General features: G+C 42.0%; 1 protein-coding gene across 2 annotated transcripts in view; it reads left to right on the forward strand.

Moving 5' to 3' along the window:
* Nucleotides 1-25,594, forward strand: part of LOC126425011 (fasciclin-2) — a 927,523-nt gene that overhangs the window by 756,915 nt on the left and 145,014 nt on the right. For both annotated transcript variants that reach the window (XM_050087916.1, XM_050087917.1), the window contains exon 3: nt 7,410-7,584. In XM_050087916.1, the coding sequence (XP_049943873.1) occupies nt 7,410-7,584 (175 nt within the window). The remainder of the gene's footprint in view (nt 1-7,409; nt 7,585-25,594) is intronic.

Below are 25,594 nucleotides of genomic sequence, written 5' to 3' on the forward strand. Positions count from 1 at the left end.
CTGGAAGCAGTTAATTCCATAAATTATCTGGGAGTACGCATTAGGAGTGATTTAAAATGGAATGATCATATAAAGTTGATCGTCGGTAAAGCAGATGCCAGACTGAGATTCATTGGAAGAATCGTAAGGAAATGCAATCCGAAAACAAAGGAAGTAGGTTACAGTACGCTTGTTCGCCCGCTGCTTGAATACTGCTCAGCAGTGTGGAATCCGTACCAGATAGGGTTGATAGAAGAGATAGAGAGGATCCAACGGAGAGCAGCGCGCTTCGTTACAGGATCATTTAGTAATCGCGAAAGCGTTACGGAGATGACAGATAAACTCCAGTGGAAGACTCTGCAGGAGAGACGCTCAGTAGCTCGGTACGGGCTTTCGTTGAAGTTTCGAGAACATACATTCACCGAAGAGTCAAGCAGTATATTGCTCCCTCCTACGTATATCTCGCGAAGAGACCACGAGGATAAAATCAGAGAAATTAGAGCCCTCTCTGCCTCGTGATGACTGGGTGTTCTGTGATGTCCTTAGGTTAGTTAGGTTTAAGTAGTTCTCAGTTCTAGGGGACTGATGACCATAGATGTTAAGTCCCATAGTGCTCAGAGCCATTCTTAGATTAGAGCCCACACAGAAGCATACCGACAATCCTTCTTTCCACGAACAATACGAGACTGGAATAGAAGGGAGAACCGATAGAGGTACTCAAGGTACCCCCTGCCACACACCGTCAGGTGGCTTGCAGAGTATGAATGTAATTGTAGGTGTAGAAGGAACTATTTAACTTTCATTTAGCGCCCCAGATGTGTTAGTTTACAATAGTGCGTGATTGGTGGCCGAATTGTTTCAACTACGCAGCAGCTGAAGAATAACTGTGATGGGAGGTAAGGGTAGTCTGACAGTCACTGTTGAAAATGGCCGAAACGTCGGTCACATACCTTGAAGAATTTTGTTGACTGTGACAACGGCCGCGGAAGCCTACGTTTGCCAGTGGAACACCTTTGAGATGAGTTAGAACGTCGAGTTCACTCCAGCCCCCAGCGTCCAACGCCAGTACCTTTTCTAGCTTCGACTCTCGAAGAAGAATGGATTGCCGTTCCTCTGCAGACACGCAGACGCCTCATTGCAAGTATCCCCAGCAGAGTTCAAGGCGCCGTAAAGACGAAGGGTCGTCTACTAATAGGTGTCCAGATGCTTTTGTTTTTTCTCATGTTAGTGGTATTATTGCTGCAGTACTGTGAAACGCAATGCCGAAACGTGCCTGCAAGTTCAGAGACTGTTATTCCAAGGAATGGAATTCCATTAAGAAAGGTCGTTTTGATTACGAAGAAGAGTGTTCTGTATGTAACTGTTTTATTAGTATAAGTCATGGTGGACGTTCCGACATAGTTGATCACATCAGGTCAAAGAAACGCGTTAACAGATACAGTGCACCGAGCTGCAGTAAAATTTTACAAAATTATTTTGTGAAACATCAGTCAAGTGAAGAGACGAAAGTTCGAGCAGCCGAGCTTACACTAGCCTACCGCACGGTAAAACATCACCAAACTTATAGATCTAGTGATTGTACTAATAAGCTTAACAGCATTATGTTTGATGATTCTTCCATTGGAAAAAATTTTAGTTCAGCAAGAACTAAAAAACAAGGCAAATGCAACGTATTTGCCAAATTAGGGGCAACATTGCATGAAAACATTGAAGGCAAAGGGTGCCCTGCACATGTTTTATAGAATAGCGTGCAGACATTTGCTGACAGTTTAAGCTGTGATGTTAAAACTATCGTCATGAAGGTATACTCACACTTTTACATATATACTGTTAGAACAGAGAGGCTTAAAGAGTTATGTGATTATGTGGGAATTTAATATATGAATGTAATGTGTCACTCGAAAACTCGCTGGTTATCACTGTTTCCAGCAGTTAAAAGAGTAATCCGCCTGTTTGAACCGTTAAAAGATTTTTTCCTAAATGAAGACAAAGCCCCCAAAATATTGATTCAGTTTTTCAGTAACTCCTTAAGTAAAGCCTACTTATGGTTCATTCACAGTCATCTTAGCACTTTGCAGCATGGGATAAAGGAAATTGAGGGAAGCACGAAAAGTGTAATAGAGGTAAATGATATTTTGAAAAATACTCTGGAAACTGTTACTAAGAGGAGAGAACAGCAGGTCATTTCTTTTAATGTTAAATCTGCCCTTAAAATAGCAGAAGTATCAGAAGCAGCGGAAAGGAGTTTTAGAGAAGAAGTTAACAAGTTTTATGACACTTGTGTAGAATATCTCAGCAAGTGGAGCGCCTCGGATTTACCCTCATCGCCGGTGTTTGATTGGATGTTACTGAAGAGAGTGCCAAAATGGCAAAGTGTTGAAGAGACAGTTTCTTATTTGAAGAGTAAAGAGATTGAAATCGGTGATTCCATTCTCTTTGATCAGTTCGGCATACTGACAAATTTTGTTGAAGTCAGTCTTCACAAGTGGAATGAAAAAAAAAAAAAAATCACCATTGGAATGTCATGAGAAGTGGGTGAGTTTTTTTAAAAGCTGGTAATAATTGCAAGGTATTTCTTTGTTATCCCAACCCATAATGCCAATGTGGAAAGAATATTTTCGTTCATGAATATCCAGTGGACTGATGAAAGAAACAGAATGGAGGTGGACTCTCTTGAAGCAATCCTGCAGATCCTGTACAACTACAAAATGGATTGTGCCGAGTTTTATCACTGTGTCTCAAAGAACAAAGACATGATCAAGAAGGCTGGAGGCAGTGAAGAATACCCTTTTCTCCAAGGACAGTCATTCCCATCTACAAGTGCTCAGTAATATTAAAGCTCATGTTAATATTTATTGATTAAAAGTTGAATGGCTGTAAAATTTTGTAAAATCGTAATACATTTCTTTATCACTGTATACGTTTATTAAATGTCATTAATTATACGGATAATCTAGATTATATCAATCTTTTGTATCCTCTTATTAGTTATAATAATCGGGTTAACAAAATGTATCGCCGGCCGGAGTGGCCGAGCGGTTCTAGGCGCTTCAGTCTGGAACCGCGCGACCGCTACGTCGCAGGTTCGAATCCTGCCTCGGATGTGTGTGATGTCCTTAGGTTAGTTAGGTTTAAGTAGTTCTAAGTTCTAGGGGACTGATGACCTCAGCTTTTAAGTCCCATAGTGCTCAGAGCCATTTGAACCAACCAAAATGTGTCAACAAAACATTAATATTTAAAATTAAGAAACGTGGGTACATGTGGAATGAGGTGTCCATTGACACCTGGGTGAATGTGTCCCGGTTTTCACAGAAAATAATTTGGTCACCCTAAAATAAAGTCATATTTCAACAAATTTTAGTAATAGGTCATATTGCGGCTAACTTTTAATATAATAGGTCATATTCCCGTCACCTTTTCCAAAAATGCATATACCGTTTTTCACGTATCTTACGAGACACTCGAATAAAAAATGAATATGTTGCTCACGAGACAATATTTAACATGCTATTATGAAAGATAAGCAGATAAATTAGTACGCAGCTTTATTTCTCAGGACTGTAGCAGAAATTCGGTGTACCACAACAGTCGTTTCGCGAACATGAAACATTGTTGCGCAGAGTCGACAATACGCTCTCAGAGCCAACAAAGGCGGTTTCTGCCGTAATAGTCATCGCAGTCGCACATGTGTTCCCAGTAACCAGTTTGAATACAGCCTTTGCCTTGTTCAACAAGCCTAAAGCAAATTGCTCCGACAGCTTGAAGTTGCGAGGATATGTTCGAGAATTTGGAGAGAAGTTCTTTAGTACTGATGGGAAAATATTATTTTGTAAACTGTGTGAAGTTAAAGTTAGTACAGAAAAACGCTTTAATGTGCAACACTGTAATACCGCTAAACACAGCAGCTGTGTGAAACGAAGTGCTGAAAATAACAGCAGGCAAACGCTGTTATTTGAACAGACAGGTGATGGTGTCCTGCAACATCCCATTGAAAAAGCTGAAGAATCCACACTTCAGACGGTTGTTGGAGAAGTACACAACACATCCAGTTCAGATGAATCTACACTCAGAAAGAACTATTTATCCGTATGCTACAATGATGTGCTCAACAAAATACTCATTAGGCCTACTATTGCTGAGCTAAAGATCTGGCTGTCGATAGATGAAACTACGCATATTAGTGGCCGATATACAGGGTGTTACAAAAAGGTACGGCCAAACTTATTCCTCATACACAAAGAAAGAAAATATGTTGTGTGGACATGTGTCCGGAAACGCTTACTTTCCATGTTAGACCTCATTTTATTACTTCTCTTCAAATCACATTAATCATGGAATGGAAACACACAGCAACAGAACGTATCAGCGTGACTTCAAACACTTTGTTACAGGAAATGTTCAAAATGTCCTCCGTTAGCGAGGATACATGCATCCACCCTCCGTCGCATGGAATCCCTGATGCGCTGATGCAGCCCTGGAGAATGGCGTATTGTATCACAGCCGTCCACAATACGAGCACGAAGAGTCTCTACATTTGGTATCGGGGTTGCGTATACAAGAGCTTTCAAATGCCCCCATAAATGAAAGTCAAGAGGGTTGAGGTCAGGAGAGCGTGGAGGCCATGGAATTGGTCCGCCTCTACCAATCCATCGGTCACCGAATCTGTTGTTGAGAAGCGTACGAACACTTCGACTAAAATGTGCAGGAGCTCCATCGTGCATGAACCACATGTTGTGTCGTACTTGTAAAGGCACATGTTCTAGCAGCACAGGTAGAGTACCCCGTATGAAATCATGATAACGTGCTCCATTGAGCGTACGTGGAGGAACATGGGGCCCAATCGAGACATCACCAACAATGCCTGCCCAAACGTTCACAGAAAATCTGTGTTGATGACGTGATTGCGCAATTGCGTGCGGATTGTCGTCAGCCCACACATGTTGATTGTGAAAATTTACAATTTGATCACGTTGTAATGAAGCCCCATCCGTAAAGAGAACATTTGCACTGAAATGAGGATTGACACTTTGTTGGATGAACCATTCGCAGAAGTGTACCCGTGGAGGCCAATCAGCTGCTGATAGTGCCTGCACACGCTGTACATGGCATGGAAACAACTGGTTCTCCCGTAGCACTCTCCATGCAGTGACGTGGTCAACGTTACCTTGTACAGCAGCAACTTCTCTGACGCTGACATTAGGGTTATCGTCAACTGCAGGAAGAATTGCCTCGTCCATTGCAGGTGTCCTCGTCGTTCTAGGTCTTCCCCAGTTGCGAGTCATAGGCTGGAATGTTCCGTGCTTCCTAAGGCGCCGATCAATTGCTTCGAACGTCTTCCTGTCGGGACACCTTTGTTCTGGAAATCTGTCTCTATACAAACGTACCGCGCCACGGCTATTGCCCCGTGCTAATCCATACATCAAATGGGCATCTGCCAACTCCGCATTTGTAAACATTGCACTGACTGCAAAACCACGTTCGTGATGAACACTAACCTGTTGATGCTACGTACTGATGTTCTTGATGCTAGTACTGTAGAGCAATGAGTCGCATGTCAACACAAGCACTGAAGCAACATTACCTTCCTTCAGTTGGGCCAACTGGCGGTGAATCGAGGAAGTACAGTACATACTGACGAAACTAAAATGAGCTCTAACATGGAAATTAAGCGTTTCCGGACACATGTCCACATAACATCTTTTCTTTATTTGTGCGTGAGGAATATTTCCTGAAAGTTTGGCCATACCTTTTTGTAACACCCTGTATTGCAAATGTTGATGGCCCTGGAGATATGTTCCTACTAACGTGTGAAGCTCTCGATAGAGTAAACAATTCGACGATTGCAGTTTTGTTTTACAACTCTCTGAAGCTACTGTGGTCGAATGGTATGAAAATAGAGAACGTTTTGCTACTTGTAACAGATGGTGCTTCATATATGGCTAAAGCAGCCAAAGGGCTTCAGATTCTCTACCCCAGTATGGTGTACGCCACTTGCCTTGCACATGCGTTGCACAGAGTTGTCGAAGAGGTGCGATCAAATTACCCTGACGTGGACAAATTAATTTCCTGTGGCAAGAAAATCCATGTGAAGGCTCCGCTAAGGGTGCAGAAATTCAAGGAACAAGCACCTTCAACGCCCCTCCCGCCTAAACCTTTTCATACACGATGGGGTTCTTGGCTTAATGCTGCTGAGTATTACTGCACCAACTACACCCAAATAAAGACAATCTTCTGTGAGCTTGATAGCGATGAATCAAGTGCTATCAGAATTGTGAAAGAAGTTTTTACAGATACGTTGTCTCGAAACTTGACATACATCAACGCCAATTTTTCAGTCATATCAAAAGCCATCAAACGACTGGAAGCTGTTGGCACTCAGCTATGGGGGGCCCTGAGTATTGTGCAACATGTGCAGAGTGAGTTGGGTCGAGCAAGTGGTCATGTGGCTGCCAAAGTGAAAACCAAATTGCAAAGTGTTCTCCAACGAAATCCTGGATATTCTACACTGTGCAAAATTAGCGACAGTCATTCAGGGAATGCCACAACATTTTAAGATACTGAAACGAAGCTGAACTCCCGCCTGGCTGCCTTCAAATACGCTCCAGTGACGTCTTGTGAAGTGGAGAGGAGCTTTTCCAGGTACAAAACTATCCTCAGCGACAACCGTAAATGTTTAACTATGGAAAACCTGAAAATGCACCTTGGGATCCAGTGCAGCTTTGCAGATTGACATACGGTATTAAATAATGTGAAACGCTTTAATAACTATGTAGAAATATAAACATTGTTTTACTATTTCGATAGATGATTTTTCCACTGTGCTTTGTGTTTAGAAAATAAAACATTCAGCCATTCAAAAAATAGGTGCAAATTAGCCCCAAACCCTACTGAAAGAAAGAACTATACTTACAATATTTTGAGAAGTGAATTTTGTATTACTTTATGGCGAATAAAAAATTAAATAAACTAACAAGAATGCTTTAAATAGACTTCTATTAAGTCATATTTTATTTTTAAGGTCGTATTTATGTAAGTTTTAGGTCATAAATGCTTGCATATTTCACTGGTTTTTTAGGTAATTAAAATACGGGCCCTAGCGATCACAAAGATTCGCAGGGCCCAAGAATATTTCGCAATAGAGTTCTGCATACGGTCCCGTTTATAAATGAGCTGCACTTTACGAGAATTGTCTAAAAAAACCGACCATTCACCTTCTCTACTACTATCCTTACACGCGCTTTCTGTTCACATCCCTTTGCAATTTAACGCAGAGATATTTAACCGGCGCGGCGTGACTACGTCAAGCGGCATACTGCTAATAGTGTATTCGAGCATTAAACGATTGTCTTTCCCACTCGTCTACGTTAAGTTATAAAAGTGTGTGTCACGGCTGTGGGATGTAAAGCTGCGCCTGTACCCGGGTGTTGCAGGTGCCTGGGCCCAGAGCGCGGGGCTGGAGATCCTGCCCAACAGCGAGAACCAGACCAAGCCGATCGGCCGCAGCATGCTGCTCACGTGCAAGCCCAACGTCACCAACAAGGACCTCATCTCGCAGCTGCGCTGGACCGACCCCAACGGCCGCGAGGTGCCCTTCAAGAACCCCACGTGAGTACCTCCCAGTCCACCAATGGCAGCCAGTTGCTCTGTCGTGACGTGGCAGTTATCTTTCTCTTAATTAATCCTTTGCCTGAGCCTGCACCTTCGCCCTCATAGGCCGTATCATTCGCCCGCATACGTTTCTCACATATATACTATAGGCGCCCCCCCCCCCCCCACACACACACACACACGCGCGCGCGCGCTCCAATTGATCAAAATAACCCGGACAGCTTTTAGTGTGTTGACAGATGTGAAAATTACCGAACTATCAGTTTAATAAGTCACAGCTGCAAAATACTAACGCGAATTCTTTACAGACGAATGGAAAAACTGGTAGAAGCCGACCTCGGGGAAGATCAGTTTGGATTCCGTAGAAATGTTGGAACACGTGAGGCAATACTGACCTTACGACTTATCTTAGAAGAAAGATTAAGGAAAGGCAAACCTACGTTTCTAGCATTTGTAGACTTAGAGAAAGCTTTTGACAATGTTGACTGGAATACTCTCTTTCAAATTCTAAACGTGGCAGGGCTAAAATACAGGGAGCGAAAGGCTATTTACAATTTCTACAGAAACCAGATCGCAGTTATAAGAGTCGAGGGGCATGAAAGGGAAGCAGTGGTTGGGAAGGGAGTGAGACAGGGTTGTAGCCTCTCCCGATGTTATTCAGTATCAGTATTGAGCAAGCAGTAAAGGAAACAAAAGAAAAATTTGGAGTAGGTATTAAAATCCATGGAGAAGAAATAAAAACTTTGAGGTTCGCCGATGACATTGTAATTCTGTCAGAGACGGCAAAAGACTTGGAAGAGCAGTTGAACGGAATGGACAGTGTCTTGAAAGGAGGATATAAGAAGAACATCAACAAAAGCAAAACGAGGATAATGGAATGTAGTCGAATTAAGTCGGGTGATGCTGAGGGAATTAGATAAGGAAATGACACATTCAAACTAGTAAAGGAGTTTTCCTATTTGGGGAGCAAAATAACTGATGATGTTCGAAGTAGAGAGGATATAAAATGTAGACTGGCAATGGCAAGGAAAACGTTTCTGAAGAAGAGAAATTTGTTAACATCGAGTATAGATTTAAATGTCAGGAAGTCATTTCTGAAAGTATTTGTATGGAGTGTAACCATGTATGGAAGTGAAACATGGACGATAACTAGTATGGACAAGAAGAGAATAGAAGCATTCGAAATGTGGTGCTACAGAAGAATTTTGAAGGTTAGGTGGGTAGATCACATAAGTAATGAGGAGGTATTGAATAGGATTGGGGAGAAGAGAAGTTTGTGGCACAACTTGACTAGAAGAAGGGATCGGTTGGTAGGACATGTCCTGAGGCATCAAGGGGTCATAAATTTAGTATAGGAGGGCAGCGTGGAGGGTAAAAATCGTAGAGGGAGACCAAGAGATGAATACACTAAGCAGATTCAGAAGGATGTAGGTTGCAGTAGGTACTGGGAGATGAAGGAGCTTGCACAGGATAGAGTAGCATGGAGAGCTGCATCAAACCAGTCTCAGGACTGAAGACCACAACAACAACAACAACAACTTTTGGTGTACATTAGTATGGGGTGTGTCCATCCATCACCTTTATAATGCCTTGAACTCAGCTGGGGACACTTGTAATGAGGTGTCTAGATGTGGAGGAATAGCAGCCCATTCTTCCCGCAGGGTTCAGGTCGGGACTGTAAGCCGGTCCATTTCAAGAATGCTGTCCATAACCGATTACATCACAGGTTGACAGGGTGCGTTATCGTGCTGATAACAAGCCAACATCGTCTCCTGCATAATGTGTTCATACTCTTCCGCATTTAGCGCTTCTTAAGTGCAATCACGAAGAGCACTCCCATACCATAACACCACCTCGCTGTTGACACTACACGTCATGGCAGGTTTAATGAACTGCAAGGGTTGCTATATGAGGACTACGAAGTGATTTTGCTGCAGTTGTAGTTAATGAATGATATCAGAAGCATGACTCATGGTTTATTCAGATTATGTGTGTTGTGTCTAGACAAGACAGCCTAGACACAATGAGAGGAAGCCGAAAGGCACGCGCTTAAACTCACGCAGGCTGGCGTGAGGTCTGAAACAGGATACATAATGAATGCTATAAAGAAAAGTACGTAGCTTCTGAAATACTTAACTTTAATCCATAATTGGTGAACATTGGTCTTGTTGATACAGTATTATCATCTCAATATAACTTGGTGATGGCGCCTTGCTAGGTCGTAGCAATTGACTTAGCTGAAGGCTATGCTGACTATCGTCTCGGCAAATGAGAGCGTATTTGTCAGTGTGGCGTCGCTAGCAAAGTCGGCTGTACAACTGGGGCGAGTGCCAGTACGTCTCTCTAGACCTGCCGTGTGGTGGCGCTCGGTCTGCTATCACTGACAGTGGCGACACGCGGGTCCGACGTATACTAATGGACCGCGGCCGATTTAAAGGCTACCACCTAGCAAGTGTGGTGTCTGGCGGTGACAGCACAATGTGCATATATGTACAGAATGTCACAGCAATGCAGCATTTCTATAAGTTTCTCATTTGTCCTGCATATGTATTCTTAGTTTCTCTCGATTCCTAGGTATTGCACTGGCCCATGGTTTCCGGCACATACTCCCCGTGTATTAGGGGTTCTCCGCACAGCTGCCTTTAACTTCAGAACTACTAACGTCTGTTTAGTTGCGCTGTCTGCACCCCCAAACTCAACAAGTTGCATCTATTCGTGTACTTATCACCCATCCTTCACATTCCATGATTGGGCAACAACTAGTTCTTTGCTCTGTTGCGACGCTAGGTGTGCTTTAACTTGGCACTCACGTAGGTCCACCAACACCTGATTAGGGAATCTAGCATTCCACACTCCTAGCTTCTTAATTTGTTTTCTTCTAATCTTTGCCATCTTTCTGTAGCACCGCTTTCCAGAAGCCTCTATTTTCTTCTTACGGGAACTGAATTGTCCACGTTTGACTTCCTCACACACTGATAACCTTGCAATTGGTCCCCTTAATCTCCAGACCAACCAACTTCTGCACATCATCATAATCATCATCATCAGTGTTCTGCCTAAAGGCAGGTTTTCACGTGGTAGTTCTCCAGGCTGTCCGGTCTTCTGCCATCCTCTTCAGGTCTGCATAATTTCCTCGTCCCTTTATGTCGTCTATCATCTTGTATCTCCTTCTTCCTCTCAGTCTTCTCCCACAAACCAATCCTTCCAAAGCATCTACTAGCAAGCTTCTCAATGAATGTCCCAACCAGTTCTTTTTCCTTTCTCTTACAACCTTCAGCAGACATCTTCTCTCACCAACCCTTTCCAATACTCTCTCATTACTCACTCTCTCCATCCAGCTTATTCTCTCCATTCTCCTCCACATCCACATCTCAAATGCTTCTAACCTTTTTTCATCTTCTCGCCTCAGTGTCCATGTTGCTGCCCCATATAGTACCATACTCCAGACAAAACATTTGCCAAGCCTTTTCCTTAGTCCTTTATCTAATTTGCCACATAAGAATCTCCTCTTTCTGTTGAATGCCTCCTTCGCCATGGCAATTCGAGTTTTCGCCTCCTGGTGACATCTCAAGTCTTAAGTTATTGTGCTTCCGAGATATTTAAATTCACTTCCTTGGCTAATGGTAGATTGTCCTATTTTAATACTGGACAGTCTGCGTCTTGTACTGATGACGATACTCTTTGTTTTTGCTGTGGTTATTTGCATCCCATATTCCACACAAGCTTTTTTGCTGTGTTTATTTGCATCCCATATTCCACACAAGCTTCATTCAGATCTTTGAGCATGTTATTCACTGTCCGCTCACTTTCTGTCACTAATAACATGTCATCAGCAAATCTTATACATTCTGTTCTCTTTCCACCAATACATATTCCTCTTTTCCCATGTAAGCTTTTCGCAACAATCTAAGCTTTTCGCAACAATTCTCTTTTAAGTTATACGTTAAACAACAGCGGGGAAAGGCAACAACCTTGTCTAACACCTCGTGCAACGCTGCTTCCTTCCTTCCGGCATTTCATTTGCAATCCTTATCCTTACTTTTTGGTGTAAATATAGATTCTGTATCAGTCGTCTCTCTTTCCAATCTACTCCTTTCCTCTTCGAGATATCCATCAGCTTGTTCCACTTAACTCTGTCAAAAGCCTTTTCTAAATCTATAAAAACAGCAAAGATTTCTCTACCCTTTTCCATATATCTTTCCCCTATAGTTCATAGCAGGCAAATAGTATCTCTTGTTCCTTTTCCTCTTCTAAATCCGAACTGCTCCTCTGCAATCCCTCTATCCAGCTTGCCATATAACCTTCTATTCAACACTCTCACCAAGACTTTAGCTGCATGAGAAATTAGACTGATGGTTCGGTGCTCTTCACATTTTTTAGTGTTTCTCTTTTTCTCTATTGGTATCATAACTGTTGCAGCGAAGTCCTCAGGCCATTCCCCTTTGTCATATATCTCTTTACAGAGGTAGACTATTTCTTTTCTTGCCTTGTTTCCCAGACTCTTCAACAGTTCTGCTGGCAAATCATCTATTCCACATGCCTTCCTATTCTTCATCTCCTTCAGCGCCTGTTCTACTTCTGCTTCCAAGATGGTAAATCCCTTTCCACCTTCCGGCACATATTGCTCCTCTTTAACCTTAATTTCGCTTTGCATTTCATCCCCCTTACAAAGACATTCAATATATTCTTGCCATCTGTTCTTCTGCTAGAGTACCATCCGCTCTTTCTATTTACATGTTATTCCTCTTTCTTTTACGTTCAAAAACTATCTCACTAGCCAGTCTATACATCATTTCATACTTTCCCTCTCTCTCCATTTTCTCTATTTCTTCGCATTTCTGTTTCATCCATTTTTCTCTTGCTTCTTCAGTTTCTCTGCTTAATTCATTATTCAGTTTCCTGTACCTCTTTTTGCCTTCTTCAGTTTCTACACTTTTCCACTTTCTGCGCTCTATCATCTTTTTCAACATGTTTTCTGTTATCCATTCCTTCCTGGTGCTTTGGGATACTCTAATTCCTAGTACTTCTTTGGCAGAGTCCATGGGTCCTTCCCTCATTTTTATCCACGTGTCATTGACACTTTCATCCACACTACCTCTTTGCCATTTTTCCATAAATCTGTTCTCCAAATCTGATGCCTTTCCTACCTCTTTGAGTCTTTGTATGTTTAGTTTTTCCTTTGGTTTACCTCTCCACACTTTTGTGAACTTCACTTGTATTTCTCCGATGACTAGGTTGTGGTCTGAATTTATATCCGCTCCGGGATAAGCTTTAGCATTCTTCAAACACTTCCTAAACCTTTTTTGTATCAGGATGTAGTCCAGCTGATATCTTTCCCTATTCAAATTTGATATCCATATGTAACGTCTACTTTCGTGGTGTTCACATAATGTGTTACCCACTGCTAATGAATTTTCTTTACAGAAACTAATTAGTTGTTCACCTCTGTCATTTCTTATTCTTAATCCAAATTTTCCTACTGTATCTTCATCTCTTCCTTCACCCACCACTGCATTCCAGTCCCCCATGATGGTAATGCAGGCATTTCTATTTTCTTTCTCGGTGAGTTCTTGTATTTTCTCAAAATATTATTCCACTTCCTCATCTATGTGCGGGCTGGTTGGCATATATACCTGTATTAATACCAAATCGTTTGAACTACCCTTCAGTCGTATCATCATCAGTCTTCCGTCAATATATTGTACCTTCATTACCTTATTTTTCAACTTTCGCCCAATCAATATTCCTACTCCGTTTTCACCACTCTTGATTTCCCCTGAGTAAAAGAGTTTATAATCTCCACTTTCTATCTCCCCATTCTCTCCCCATCTCATTTCACACAAACCGAGGGCATCTAATCTGTTCCTTTTCATCTCCTGTTTTGCATTCTCTAGCTTTCCTGCTTGCAGAAGTGTCCTCACATTCCATGTTCCAATCCGTATCTTTCCTCCTTTCACTGTCCCTTTCTTCCTTTCAAAATATGTCTACTCTCAATGTGTTCCCCTCTCGGAGATCCGAATGAGGGGAAGTTTTAACTCTGGAATCTTTCACATGGAGAGACATACCATATACTGCTTGGGAATGTAATGTGGTAGATTCCCGTTACTTTCCACATAGGCAGTAGGATTCCCAGCCTAAAGTCAGCCGCTCACCATGAGTCAGACGCTGTCTGTAGCCGCCCCTCTGGGGTTCAGTCGCTACTTGTACTCTTTTTGTACCCAAAGAGAAAAGGTGCCTCTTCCGCCAGCTCCGCCGTACTGGAGCCCATCTTCTCCGCCTTCGCTGTCGTTGAGGTCTTCACCGTATCCCTGCCAAGGGGCCCTCACGAGGTACTATCACCCGGGCCAGGTGAACCAAGGTTTTTTAACGAGGTGTTACTCCTCCCCCTCCTCCTTTCTCAACCGGGCTTGGGACCGGCTATGGAGGAGTTCTTCTGCACAATGTTACAAATTCGGCAAGTATCTACAGAAAACGTTTTTACACCCCCCCCCCTTTCTCTGTTTCGAGCATTTTGACGCCAAAACATATAAATTACGAAGACCAAGTAAATTGATAGCTATTTCGCAACACCGTTTAGCTACAATGAAAAAACCGGAATCGGTGGCCCTGTATTCCTCCCTGTCGTACAGGGAACGCGCGAAAATACTCCCCAAGGCATCTCAACTGCCGAAGAAGATTTCTTCGTAGACTTCACGGCAAGTGGCGAAGCCAAAAGACGTCTTAGTAATAAATAGCTTTTTGAAGTTTTGGCAGGGTGGATTGATGAGTTTTCTGCACTGAAAATAAGGGCATTTCCTACAGTATTACCATTTTCAACATCCTACCTTTGCGAAACCGGATTTTCTGCGTTGGCTGCTTTGAATCCAAATTTTAATTTCAGCTAAACAAAGAAAAAGAACTCAGACTGTCTGTCTCTAATACTGAAGCCTCCTTCGAAAAACTTTGCCCTCCACGGCAGGTCCGAGGGAGTCACTAATAATTAGAAAACTTATTTTTAATTTAGTATTGAAAAGTCAAGTATTTAAAGCACTACGCAGTAGTGACAACAACCCTGTTTATAAGCACTTTATATCAGAGAAAACGTGAATTGTAATTTTTTATTACGTCAGAAGTATTTTGTTTTCCTTTACTCTCAGTAAATGAATCAGTTTATGAGTTCATATTATTATTATTTTTTTCTTTTTGAAAAGCTCGCTTACTCGCACCCCCCATTCAGTGTTATCACGGCCGCCCCACTGCGCTGCGTTAAACAATGCAATAGAACTGCGTGTCCTCTGGTAAGTCATTCCTTTATTCATTTTGCTCTGTTAGATTCCATCAAGAAAGAGAATCCTCATTATTGTGGGCCGAGTCAGAGTACACATTAACGAAATACTACAAAATCGTAGGAACTGTATTAAAATGAACAGTGACTATGCTGCTGAATATTCACGGTTATGCTATGATTTAATTGATAAAATTAGTAAGGAAGCTGCCTCGTCAGTTTTGCTATACAGCTTCTGTTTATCTGCTATTACGTACTAGCTTAATATTTTCTTGATTACCATAGTGTGTTTCAACGAAAACACCGCTGTTTGCCATGCATTATATACCGATAAGCCAAAGCATTATGACCGCTGCCCCACCGCGAGGATGGATGCCGCCTGGTGACATTGCAGGCACAAAGCTGGGGAGGGGGGTCACCCTAGCGAAGATATGGGCTGCAAATGGGGAAATCCATTGAGATAGGCGACTTTGTCAAAGCACAGATTATTAGACCTATTATGCAGAGCCTGTGGACGAGTATCTCGAAATCGTCGAGGCTGGTCGAACGGTCACGTGATAGTGCTACGACTGGGCGCTAAATAGTTGGACGTCCACGACCGTTCGCGGAACGTGGGGTTCGGAGGGGTGTCTGTTCTGCAAAATAGGATAGATGGTGATCAGCGGCATCTCTCCCGAAAGAGCACGTGTTTCGGAGCACACCGTTCATTGTGCGTCGTTGAATGTGGAGCTCCGCAGCGGACTACCCTTACGTGTTCACATGTTGACCTAACGACATCGACAGCTATATTTGCATTGCACACGGGCCGTCGGAGTCGGCCGTCGCTCAGTGGAAACATGTCGGTTCTTTGGGCGAATCACATGTTTGTTGCACTAGGTCGATAGTCGTCTCCACAGACGTCGCCATCGAGGTGGAGGTGGCTCGAAACGTGCAGCGTGAGACGGACACAGGCTGGTAGGAGCTACGAGAGGCATTCTCCTGCACTTGCAAGGGACCAGCAGTATTCATTCCCCGACGGCGATGTCATGTTTCAGCTGTATAATTGTCCGTGTCTCGGAGTCAGAACCGTGCTACAGTGGTTTGAGGAACATTATAGTGAAGGCAACGTTGATGTCTCGGCGACCAAATTCGCCTGATGCAAGTCCTATGGAATCCATCTGGGTCATTATCGGGCGCCATCGCCGCTTACCCGAATCAGCGGCCCGTTATTTACGCTTATTACGTGTGTACGCATCTAATGGCACATACCTCGACAAACCTACCAACAAACTGTCGGATCCGTGATACAAACAATCAGTGATATATTTCGTTCCGAAGTCGCGCAAACAAGCTATTAAGCAGCTGTCAAAATATTTTTTTCTCGTCAGTGTACGTTAACGAAAGAATTATACAACTTCCGTTTAGGGTCAGAGACTATTAGACCGTAGTGGTGTACGTTCTTAGACCTGATATCATAGATAGATATCTAAGGAGTAAGCGTTCGGATGCCCAGACAATTCTGTCCGCAACATCTCATGCAGCCAGTGGTGGATACAGAAAAACCTCAAGGAGGGAGCGCTGAAGATATCTTGAGCTACCTTTACTTTTACAAAAAAAAACAAGTCACATGCAAAGTTTATGAAAGTTTTATTACATTATACACATACAGAAGACAATGCCATCTTATGGTATTAAAAAGTTACAGTTATGGTTCTCTTCCTTAAATGATGACTTCTGTGCGTCTTTTATTCCTGTCAAATTGGTTAATTACTCAATAGGACAATCCGTGTCAGGAGGCGGCGCGGGTGGCAATGCTGTGGCCCCGGAAAAGGTGGGGGGGGGGGGGGGGGGGCGCTCCGTATGTATCCGCCACTGCTTGCAGCTCGAGCCATTTGATTCTAGGGCGGCGCATTTTAGCCCGTATAGCACTTGCATTCTGAGCGATATACTTCGCTGCTACAGGCAGATCACCTTCTGAGTACCATGAAACTTTCTATAAGCTACAGACAACATTTTCACCACAGAATCATAGCTCCAATTCCACTTTATTTGCGTTTTTTTCGGTAACGAGATATGCAGTGACCGCCAACATTTTTTTAGTTTCAAATTTTTTTTTTTGCTTTTTCTGTTGAACTTATTCATATTGTCGAATCTCTGTTAATTACGTTACAATGATACTTTAGACGGCGCCGAAGTGTCGCGAAAAAACAATGCATTTGGAACTATGAAACTGTCACAGTAAATATGGTAAGCGATTTGCACCACATGCTTGTCATTATTATTTTCGGTTTTTCTTTCTACGTTTCTGCGTTTTGTAGACAAGTAAAATAACTATAACATTTTTTTGCCATCTCAACAGAAAGATAAAACCATACACTACGCACAGAAATAAATAATACAAGATCAGCGCACGAATTCTGGAATAATAAAAGAAGTGCCAGCCAACAATAATTTTATAAGTTTTCTGTTGCACTGAATCATGTTGTCGAATCTGCTCTAATTAGTTGCGTTACACTGACACACTAGGAAACCGTCACACGCAGAGATACTTAGATACACACAAGGCTAGAGAACCTACTTGAATTCGAGGAAATTTGTCAGACTGTTATGCATAAATTTTATCTGTGTACTCCGCGAGGGGTAGCCGCTCGGTCTAGAGGAACCTTCCCCCGCGCGGCTCCCACCGTCGGAGGTTCGAATCCTCCCTCGGGCATGTGTGCAGTTCGGTCCCACAGGAACTTACCACAAATTTCCAAAACTATCTGTGCATGGACGTGTACCAGTATGTATACATTGACTGGCAGTTTACTCAGACTCACTTACAGATTTATGTAGCACTTGTCTCGTAAACAAATGACCACAAACTAGCAGAAATTATCTCTACAATACAAGACTTCACAATACCGCGTCTCGACATTTTTCAACAAATAAAATGCCTTATGTCAATATGGTATTTACAGTTATACATTGGTTGTGCATACCTATGAAAAGTTACGTCCTCGTTTCACTTACTTCTCTTTACATCCGCAGCAGCAACAATACTGCATCATAGCTGCCACTAAAACTCAAACTTGCGGAAATGTATATAAAACAAGATGAATGTGTGTAGTATTCAAGTTTCTCTATTAACGCAAATTGTAGGCAAGCAGCGTCGTTCCAAGATCACGTGACTGCTCCGGTTTGAAGTTGAGAACAAGCGCAGTCGACTATGCTCACTCTATAGATGTACATACTCTAGGACTTGAACAGCAGACACCATTAATTTTGGCAATAACTTGCAGTATGCCATTTCAAGACAACGGCACATTGAAGGTGTATCACAAACACGTCACCTTTATCATAAAATGTCAGTTATAACGCAATTCTATGAGGGAAAGCAAGATAGAGAAGACGGCAGCCGAAAACATAATAATAATAAAAGCCTAGCGCAGGGCTTCTCAACGTGTGAGGTCCGCCGGCTCTTTCTACCGGGGTCCGCGGCTACCCTTCACCAAATCGTGTAAAACAATGAGTAAAATTATTGAATAAAAATGTGAAAATCAAATTCATCACTATTTTTTTTCGTGTGAAAAACATGTGTACTTTTACTTCAGGTCGTATTCCCAAGCTGCATTTGCGGTTCCTAACAAGGGAACCTCCCCATCGCACCGACCGCACCCCCCCCCCCCCCCCACCCCCAGGTTTAGTTATAAGTTGGCACAGTGGATGGGCCTTAAAACACTGAACACAGATCAATCGTGAAAACAGGAAGTAGTTGTGTGGAACTATGAAAAAATAAGCAAAATATGCAAGATAGACAATATCAAGGACAGTGTGAGCTCAGGAGCGCCGTGGTCCCGTGGTTAGCGTGAGCAGCTGCGGAGCGAGAGGTCCTTGGTTCAAGTCTACCCTCGAGTGAAAAGTTTTTTTTTTTATTTTCGCAAATTTATGATCTGTCCGTTCATTGACGTCTCTGTTCACTGTAATAAGTTTAGTGTCTGTGTTTTGCGACCGCACCGCAAAACCGTGCGATTAGTAGAAGAAAGGACGTGCCCCTCCAATGGGAACCGAAAACATCGCAAGGTCATAGGTCAAGCGATTCCTCCACAGGAAAACACATCTGATATATTCTATACGACGCTGGTGGCGGCATGTGCGTCACATGACAGGAGTATGTTGTCTACCCACCTAACTTGTACACTTGGCGAATGGGTAAAAAGATTCTTCTACCTTGCCCGATTTAGGTTTTCTTGTGGATGTGATAATCACTCTCAAAAAAGTGATGAAAACATAAGAGTTTGTCACATAAACCGCAACAAATGAATGCAACAGTTTCACAGTAGCACAGTTTCCCCTGTGCTCTGTCAAAACATATGTTTTTAACGTTTTCAAATTTTTCCGTGTGTAGACCGTCAAATCCTGCATATGTCCAAGCAAATCTGAATATGTCCTGGAATTTTGGAGAGCGAAGTTGATTATGTGTGAGTGCCTGAACTTTGATAATTGTCCGAAAATAAAGATTTTCACCCGAGGGAAGACTTGAACCAAGGACTTCTTGTTCGCCAGCTGCTCACGCTAACCACGGGACCACGGCGCTGCTGTGCTGATACTATCCTTGATGTTGCCTATCTTTCCCATCTTGCATCTTTTGCTTATTTTTTTTCATAGTTCCACACAACTTCTTCCTGTTTTCTCGATTGATCTGTGTTCAGGTTTTCAAGGCCTATCCACTGCCAACTTAGATAACTTAATCTGAGGGGGGTGCGATGGGGAGGTTCCCTTGTAAGTGAGAAAGCATACACAGTTTAGTGACGGAGAATGCGGTTTCTCTGATCGACTGTTTCGCAACAATACGGGGGTCGTTTGTGCGCCGGCTCACGGCGGTAGATGCACTGAAACCTTTTACGCATGCGCGGAGCGAGCTTTTTCGACCAATCACAGCGCTCGCTGGCACGTATGCGGCCCCAGGCATCATTAAATGTTAAACTTGCTTTGTCAGTGCACTACCTATTTCATAAGTCGATTTTTGACCTTCAAGTTGTTTTCATTCATCTCTAAACCAAAGACTATTGATACTTCCGGGGGTCATCGAGAACATGGAACTTGCATTAAGGGGATACGGAATCACCTATCCCCGCAATGTTAATATATGCCTACTATAGGGAACATTTTCTCACAAACTACTGGAGACAGAGAGGTAAAAATTTTACTGTATGTGCATTCATATGTTACAACAATACTGAAACAACAGTTTATTGTCAAAGTATTTTCTTACAGAGATATTGTACATTTATTTTTAAGTAAATTTTTTCCATCGCTTTTTACTAGACTATCACCCCTAAGTCTTTTGTAAATCAAGTAATTAAAAAATCGTTGTTTCAGTATGTAATAGGGACCTATGTCACTACGTCATAAAAATTTCAGACTTCTAGGTTGACCAGTACCTGAGATAATGTTCCTAGATGAAGTAAAAAGTAAACTTACGGGAAACGGAGAAAGAAGATTAAAACATTCCTGATCCGTAGCTAATACCCCCTTCACAGTCTTCATAATCATCTTCAAGTCTTCTTTTGGCACCCCTCTGCACCTGTCTTGCTTTTTTCACTAATGTCTTGATTATATTATCAGCATGCCTTAGTCTGTGCTGATCTAAAAAGAACATAGCACGTACCGTACGGGAACCAACACACATACCCAACTTTTGAAGGACCTGGCATTTAGTTATATTTCCAAGATTGAATGTTGCCACAGCATCATACACACCAAAATGTAGTGTATTAATTCCGACAAACACTGTTTTTGGGAGACGATGCCATATCACACTATTCAAGCACTCGTTGGGGTTCTGCGTTTTTCCGTGAAGACATTTCATCAGAAGACTTCTGTCAGCCAGATCTCTGAAAATGGGCTTTATTTCTGCCATGATGGCTGATGGTAGACTGTGGTGGTGAATGTATTTCTCTCCTGTTGTTAGTCCCCTATTGTATTTACACCAGCTGTTTTCACCTTTGGGGCACAAACCATGTTGTGGATGCTCATCCGTGGATGCGGTGTGGAAATATAAAGCCCATATAGCTCTCCTCATTTCTTCAAGATTGCCTGTATTTTGCCTGATTGCAAGGCCATAGCAGTTCTGAATGTGGTCTATTATGGAATCAGTCAATCTTCCTCTGCCATCCAAGGTTTTCCCATCATCTAGTTTTTTCACTTTCATAACTGATTTTAACCTTCTCAGCCTGGCACCCATTCTCTTCTGCACATGTCCTATACATTCAAGTTTGCTTATATTTACACTGTTCCCATATGGTTTGCTTTCCAAAACTTCTTTGAATGCTTTAGAGTCACCATCTCCCAGATATTTGACATAGCGAACATTATACCACTGTGAAGAGCGATGAAAAATTTTCTTCACCCCAGCAACCTCCATGCCACCACTACTACCATAATAATTAGCAATACAGTCATCACTGTGTTCATTTTTCAGCCTGCCTGTGCACCTACAGTATTTAGACATTATTGCAACATCAATAACCTTGCCAGTATCAACACTAGTTGCTGTTACAACACCATTGTTGGAGGTGTGGCCCCTTTTCTGCCACGTGCCATCAAACGCCACTGTGAGGTCACGACTGCCGTCATTTTCTTCCACTGCTTCTTCCACAGCAACCTGCATTGACTTCTGTGCTACATCTTCAACTGCAGATCCTAGTACATAATTGTAAGCTTCAAACTTTGAAGGTGCACTTGGAAGATTTAGAACACCACATAGCATATCACCAGCTGCTTTGCCCTTACCAATTGCTCGCAATCCATAAACTAACCTAATATTTACACTATAAAGTTCAGTTTTCTTGTATCCATTATTTACAGTTACTGAAACCGAACTTGGAAACTTACAGCTGTATTTACAAACACTGCATATTAAATTAAACTGGGCAGCCAGGCCAACATGGGATTCTACTTTCAGAGAAACGTTTCCATGACATTTTTTGCAGCACAAACTGTTTTCAAGAGCTTCACACAATATATTCGTATCAGTGAGTTCAAAAACTTCATTCCCTCTATCAAGTAAATTATATTTCTCTTCCAAATCTCTTAGTTTTTTATGAGAAGCACTGTTTTCATTTGGTGTAAGTTCGTTCGGCAAATCAGTAATAAGTGGATTCACATTTTCCAACAGTGATGATGATGAACTGCTTTGCTTTGCTAATGAATCATTATTTCTTTTCTTTTGCCAGTTCACACGCTTTTTAAATACTTTTGCTTTAGCTCTAGGCATTTTCACTGCGAAAAATGAAGCACTAAATACGAAATAACTCAACAACAACTACTTTCTTATATCACACTGTTTACAAAACAGTCCCGCCACAAAGTCAAAGAGTAACTTGAGGAAACCAGAGAGAAACATTTTCGGGAAACTAGTGTATAAATAGTCGCTGGAAACCAGGATATTTGAATTCATGTCACTTTAAAGGTACTGCCAAAAAGTTCATGGTCAGCCACGAGAGACGTGTATAACTAAAGCGCAATACCCGATCTCACAAATATATAAAAATAAAATAGTTATAATTGTAGTAGAGCTATGTATGATACGTCATTTTAAAGAGGAAACATGGCAGAATATAATACGCCAATAAAAAAAAATTCGATTTTTTAACCCAAAATCCGATTCCGTATCCCCTTAATAAGCTTTCAGTTCCCATGGGTTTCGCTCTGAAATTTAAAGTTACTGTGCTCTTGACTGACTAGGGGTCCGCCATGGATTTTCTACTGAAGAAGGGGTCCACCTGCTGAAAATGTTGGGAAGCCCTGGTCTAGCGTATATAAAATCGTGGATTGCAGAATATAAAATCGTGCATTGCAGACTTCAGGGTGTAAGTTCGCGTCGTGTTACATGTAGGGTTTTTTTCCCTTCGTCGTTTAGCGTTGTTAACATATGCTGTAACTTTCTTGTGAGTGTAATACAACCATATTGTGCAATATCAGGTGTTTACATTTCCGTCTCATTACAAAACTAAGCACGAAATAAATATTTGGCTGTTCCTTTTTTTCCGAATATATAATTAGGCAGGCTTACACTGCTGCGAGTGAAATGAGGAGCAATGACATTCGTATTCTTTCTTGTCACAAATATTTGCCTTTTCACAAAGAGGTATATAATCTATATAGGTCGTTGGCTATTTATCTCGTAGCGTATGCAAAGATTATGAAGAGAAAACGTGCTTCATATTTCACAATCAATGGTACTTCCCGTTGGTTGGATTTCTGCCGCTGACGTCATATCTTGCCTTGCACGTAACAAAAATTTTGGTAATTTCCAAGAAGTGTTGCCTAACGAACGCGCCGTTACAGGAAGATCTACACTGTCGTGGCGATTCTCGTGGCGGCGGATATAAATACTATATTTTGTGGTGATGTGAACGACGATGAAATAAGAACGTTTAATAAGTTACCATTAATTACAAAGAAAACTAGTCATTTCACTTACGTTACTCGTCAGGCACGTCCTTGTTTCCCGTAACTCGGATACACTTGGGATACGTCTCTGGGAAATATTGAAAGAGTCTCAGGAAATTGAATTTTCTCTCGCAACCGCAGACTGTGGAAGCACAGATACAGGAAGAGGTACACTTCGACCCTGTCTCCCGTTCGGCACTCTCTTTTAATTGATGGTTTGACAGATTTCTGTGTGCGACAGAGGAAGCGTCCGAAGAGACAAATTCATCTTGGAGTTCTTCTTTATTCAAATTGTTTCAGGACTTAAAGCCGTCTGTTATAACTTTGGTCCCTGGCGAGATTAAGTGGTTTATGAGAGACAATAAAGTTCTCTTGGCCTCGAATATACTCGAACTGTGAAGCACTTCCAGGATTCCCTTATAATGCCTCCGAAGATCCATGTGTTGTTTTGTCCACCGACAGGGACACTGTCATTCGTGACTACTACATAGCAGACTTCTCGATAGAATCCGTAGTAGTCTCAAACAAATGTTTGTCGATAACTCATTTTCGAAAGCGTTCGCTTGTAAGGTATAGTCTCTTACCCATCACTAAATTAAAATAATGCTCTTTTCGACGGTCAACTTACAATTGTCGAAACATGTGTTTTTCCTTATCGATGTCTCTTTCTGGCACCGCGCATGGTACAGTTGAAATGGGAAATCAGAATCGGCGCCTTTCTTACTGAGTTTCACACAGCTATGTCCATGACAGTTCACGCCTTTCCTGAAATCGTCATTTGGCAGTAGTCCATATTTCCAACAGAAATCAAAACATGATATCACACTACACAGTAGAGAAATTAAGTTTCGGCAGGTAGGAGTACCAGGATTCGAGACTGCAAACGGCTTCACTCATTCCTATTCACAACGCTAAACGTTACACGAGGCTCCCTTGGCAACGCACCAAACACTTTACTCATCTCCGCCGCGACACACGTGCGTTCGATGTATTTCGCCGTTCGATATTATGTATCGTTCGAAGCCTCCGCGTTCGATAGGCTGTGGTTCTTGGAAATTATCAGAATTTTAAACTAGGCATCTACTTATTCAATCTCGTTGTAACGAATTAGATAACTTCGTTCTGAAACCACAGTCTAGTACATACTGAAACCTAGGCAATCTCAAGTGATTGTTGCACTTGAGAAGTGTCTCATTAGTGTCTTCCAGACTACTTAGATAATAGTGTAGACGTTTCCGTTTTCAATTTCGTTTTGCAGAAGTTTAATTTTAGTGCATTTATGGCTACAAAAATATTATCTTACCTGTATCTAGAAGATGTTACTTTTATACTGATAAAATACATCGCAACATCATTATATACCACAGCTAGGTTATAATAATATTTAATACGGTATTACGGAAAATCAGTAAATTTGTGCAATTACCAGTTTTGTGCAGCTTCAGTATTTCAGAGAACTATTAATTGTCTGTCATCTAAATGACAGTTATTACGATTTGTCCCGATTGTGTAGTGGCTGTGGACTAACTTCCATTTTTGTGGCAGTAAACATTTGCATTTATCGTGAAAAGATCACGAATCGACAAATTAGATCAAATAACCCTCTTTTACTAACGTGAACGTAATATTTAGTAAATAATTTTAACTCTTTCTCGTAAATAAGGTTGTCTTTCGTGAATAATTTTCATTTTCTTTCACAAATTTCGTGACGCAAAGTACTGAAGCGAAAAACATACGGTACATTTAAATTATGTAAAGTAATTGTCGCTGGACAATTCTCGCTCCTAAACATGATATCAACAAATTTGGTTTAGAAATCCCTTAGGTGTTATGTTTCTTTGAACAGATATTTTAACCGAATATTTTGACTGTCACATTCGACAAATGCGTAGACTGCTGCAAGTCGTCAGAAATGGGAGTAATTATGAAGAATGTCGACGTTATTTTCATGTGGGGTGGTACAACGTACATGAGGAATGATGCCAGCCACTTCTGGTCGGTTGATATGAGGGAGGGGACCAAATAGCACGGCCATCGATCCCATGGGATTCGGGAAGGATGGTGAAAAAAGTCGGCCATGCCCTTTCAAAGGAACCATTCTGGCATTTGGCAGAAGTGATATAGGGAAATGACGGAAAACCTAAATGAGGATGGCCAGACACTGGTTTGAACAGTCGTCCTTCCAAAAGCGAGCCCACTGCGCCGCCTCACTGAATGCCACTTGCCGGCCGATGTGGCCGAGCGGTTCTAGGCGCTACAGTCTGGAGCCGCGCGACCGCTACGGTCGCAGGTTCGGATCCTACCTCGGTCATGCATATGTATGATGTC

Source organism: Schistocerca serialis, chromosome 10 (assembly GCF_023864345.2).
Source record: "Schistocerca serialis cubense isolate TAMUIC-IGC-003099 chromosome 10, iqSchSeri2.2, whole genome shotgun sequence".
In the NCBI taxonomy this organism is placed as follows: domain Eukaryota; kingdom Metazoa; phylum Arthropoda; class Insecta; order Orthoptera; family Acrididae; genus Schistocerca; species Schistocerca serialis.